The sequence below is a fragment of the Gossypium hirsutum genome, chromosome D11 (assembly GCF_007990345.1).
Source record: "Gossypium hirsutum isolate 1008001.06 chromosome D11, Gossypium_hirsutum_v2.1, whole genome shotgun sequence".
NCBI lineage: Eukaryota > Viridiplantae > Streptophyta > Magnoliopsida > Malvales > Malvaceae > Gossypium > Gossypium hirsutum.
Window position 1 is genome coordinate 62,256,198 of NC_053447.1, and position 2,652 is coordinate 62,258,849.

Below are 2,652 nucleotides of genomic sequence, written 5' to 3' on the forward strand. Positions count from 1 at the left end.
GCATCTTGATAGCTAGAAACTTACAATCAATTGCAATACGAAAATCAATCTTCTCAATATCATTTGTACGTGCAGCATCAATAAATGTGATAAGATATGGAATATTTTTATACCTAATATGATCTGCATGACGAAAATAATGTAAAAGGCAGAAGCTTTTTACAGGCAGTATCCTGATATCGCCACTTAAAACCCCATTGACGAAAGTTAATGAAGCCAGTTCTCTCAGAGACTAATGTTGATTGGTTATTCTTGCTGATATTCTGTGTCAAAGTCCAAACCTTTTCCATCTTTTTGATAACAGAATGGTTTCCATCTATTTATATGATGTTAAGGTTAGGATAAAACCAATCACTTTATAGATCTATACGATTGGTATCCATGTGTGATATTAAGGCCCCGCCTAATTTAATTCTCAGAGAATAAAACAAGGAAATCTCCAAAAGATTCTACAGTTTAAGCTTTTGGCATTTGGTGGTGGAACAAAATATAAAGTATCTAAATAGAGGGAAAGGAAGGCAGGTTCAGATTCTATAATTATCAAAATCATATAGTACAACGATTAGAATGTAATCACCCTGTCATGCTTTGCCCTACTGCTTTTTTAACACTCTTTTCCCTCATCAATACTCTTATTTTCTCTACTTCATCCCATCTCCCTTCTTCTGCATAAATGTTTGACAACAACACATAATTACCTGAATTCCATGGTTCAAGATTGATAAGTTCTTTAACAGCAAGTTCTGCAAGCTCTAGTTCACCATAAGTACGACAAGCACTGAGCAAAGAACCCCATAAAGTAGCATTAGGCTGAATATGCATGCTCCTAATCAGGTCATAAGCCATTCTCACGCATCCACCGCGTGAAAGGAGATCAACCATGCATCCATAATGCTCAAGTTTAGGATCAATATGGTAATTTTTGCTCATTAAATCAAGCAACTCTTGCCCTTTTTCAAGCAACCCTGCATGTGTACAGCATGTTAGCACCCCTATAAAAGTCGCATCATTAGGCCTCTCGCCATTGTTTATCATCTCCTCAAACAACTTCACTCCAAGTTCTCCTCTTCCATTAAAAGCCAGACCTGAGATCATGGTATTCCATGACACAACGTTCTTACAAGGCATATCTTTGAAAACCTGAAGGGCCGTTTCCAAATTTCCACCCTTACTATAAAAATCAACCAATGCATTTCCCACGGAAATCACGTTTCGATAAAGCTTGCTTGACTCGGCATAAGAATGAATCCATTGACCAATATTAGCATCCCCTAAATGAGCACAAATAGGCAAAACAATAACCACGGTAGCTTCATCAGGTTGGAACCCCAGCTCCCTCATTTCGTGAAAAAGTTCCAAAGCTTCACTATGCCTCCCACTCTGTGCTAAGTAAGAAATCATCGAATTCCATGAAACTACACTCTTCTCGCTCATCTGCCTAAATAAACTTAACCCCAAATCAACATCCCCTCTCTTGCAAAACCCACGAATCATCAAATTCCAAATGATGACATCCCTTTTAGACATTCCATCAAACACCTTCTTTGCTTCCTCCATTCTCCCACTATAACTGTATAACTCCAGAACCCCAACCTGAACAGAGCCAAAAAGCTCGAACCCAGATCTAAGAACTTCCCCATGAATGCATTGTCCGATTCTTACATCACAAAGACCCGAACATGCCTTCAGCAAAGGCGAAAACGAGTATTCATCGGGAAAAATCCCGTGAGCTTTCATTAAAGAAAACAAGGTAACAGCTTCTTCAAAGGGACCATTAAGGGAGTACCCTTTGATCATGGAGTTAAAAAGCAAAATGTTGGGGTTGTGGGTCTGCAAAAACACAAGGTTCGCGTAGTCCATTTTGTTGAGGTGACCACAAACAGATACAAAATGGGAAAGGATTTGGTTGGATTGGTGAAGACATTGACGGATGAAATGAGCATGGATTTGCCGGAGGTTGCATCGAGTTTTCTGGCCATGGAGGAGGCGAAGGATCTTGCGCTCCACCACTAAGGATGCTCTGCTCATCATGTTATTTCTAATGGCATTTGAAGCTATGTCTTTTGTATTCAGTCACATGTATGATATGGGATATATTTTGTGGGCGAATTTGCATAAAGTAGTGAAGAACAGCTAAATAAATAGTCAGAATTCAAGTATTTGGTTCCAACCGTTGCTATTGTTATGAGTTTCAAGGTGGAGGTAACCTGGCATTAATATTCTTAGTTCTTTTCATTTAATTGGGATACAAGTTAATTTATCCCGACCAAAATATAAAATTTACAAAGCAATGTTTACAAAATCGAATTAGTGGTCAAATAAATCAGGTTACTAATTTCATTAATCCATTCAATTCGATTGAATAAATATTAAAATTTTGGTTTAACCAATTCAACCACTTGATTCAATCAGTTTTTTGTTCGATTTACCCGTTCCATACCGGTTCTCGAATCAATATCATTTTTCGAAGCAATACCCCAATCCATTTTCGATTCAACCGGTCTAGTCTGGTTCAAACAACCTTCGATACAAGTTAAGGTTGATAAGTTGACTTCATTTGTTTGTGTTTCACTCATATGGTGATGATATACATGGGTCCGTAGTTGTATCCTAATTTAGGTATAAGATCGAGTTTGAGTCAAATTCATATAC

At 37.9% G+C, this 2,652-nt stretch overlaps 1 protein-coding gene across 1 annotated transcript; it reads right to left on the reverse strand.

Moving 5' to 3' along the window:
- Positions 1-386: 386 nt before the first annotated feature.
- On the reverse strand, positions 387-2,190 carry LOC107927178 (pentatricopeptide repeat-containing protein At1g09190). Its single transcript, XM_016858205.2, has one exon. It carries the CDS (start codon positions 2,029-2,031, stop codon positions 574-576), a length of 1,458 nt encoding a protein of 485 aa, XP_016713694.2. The 5' UTR covers positions 2,032-2,190; the 3' UTR covers positions 387-573.
- Positions 2,191-2,652: the final 462 nt, after the last annotated feature.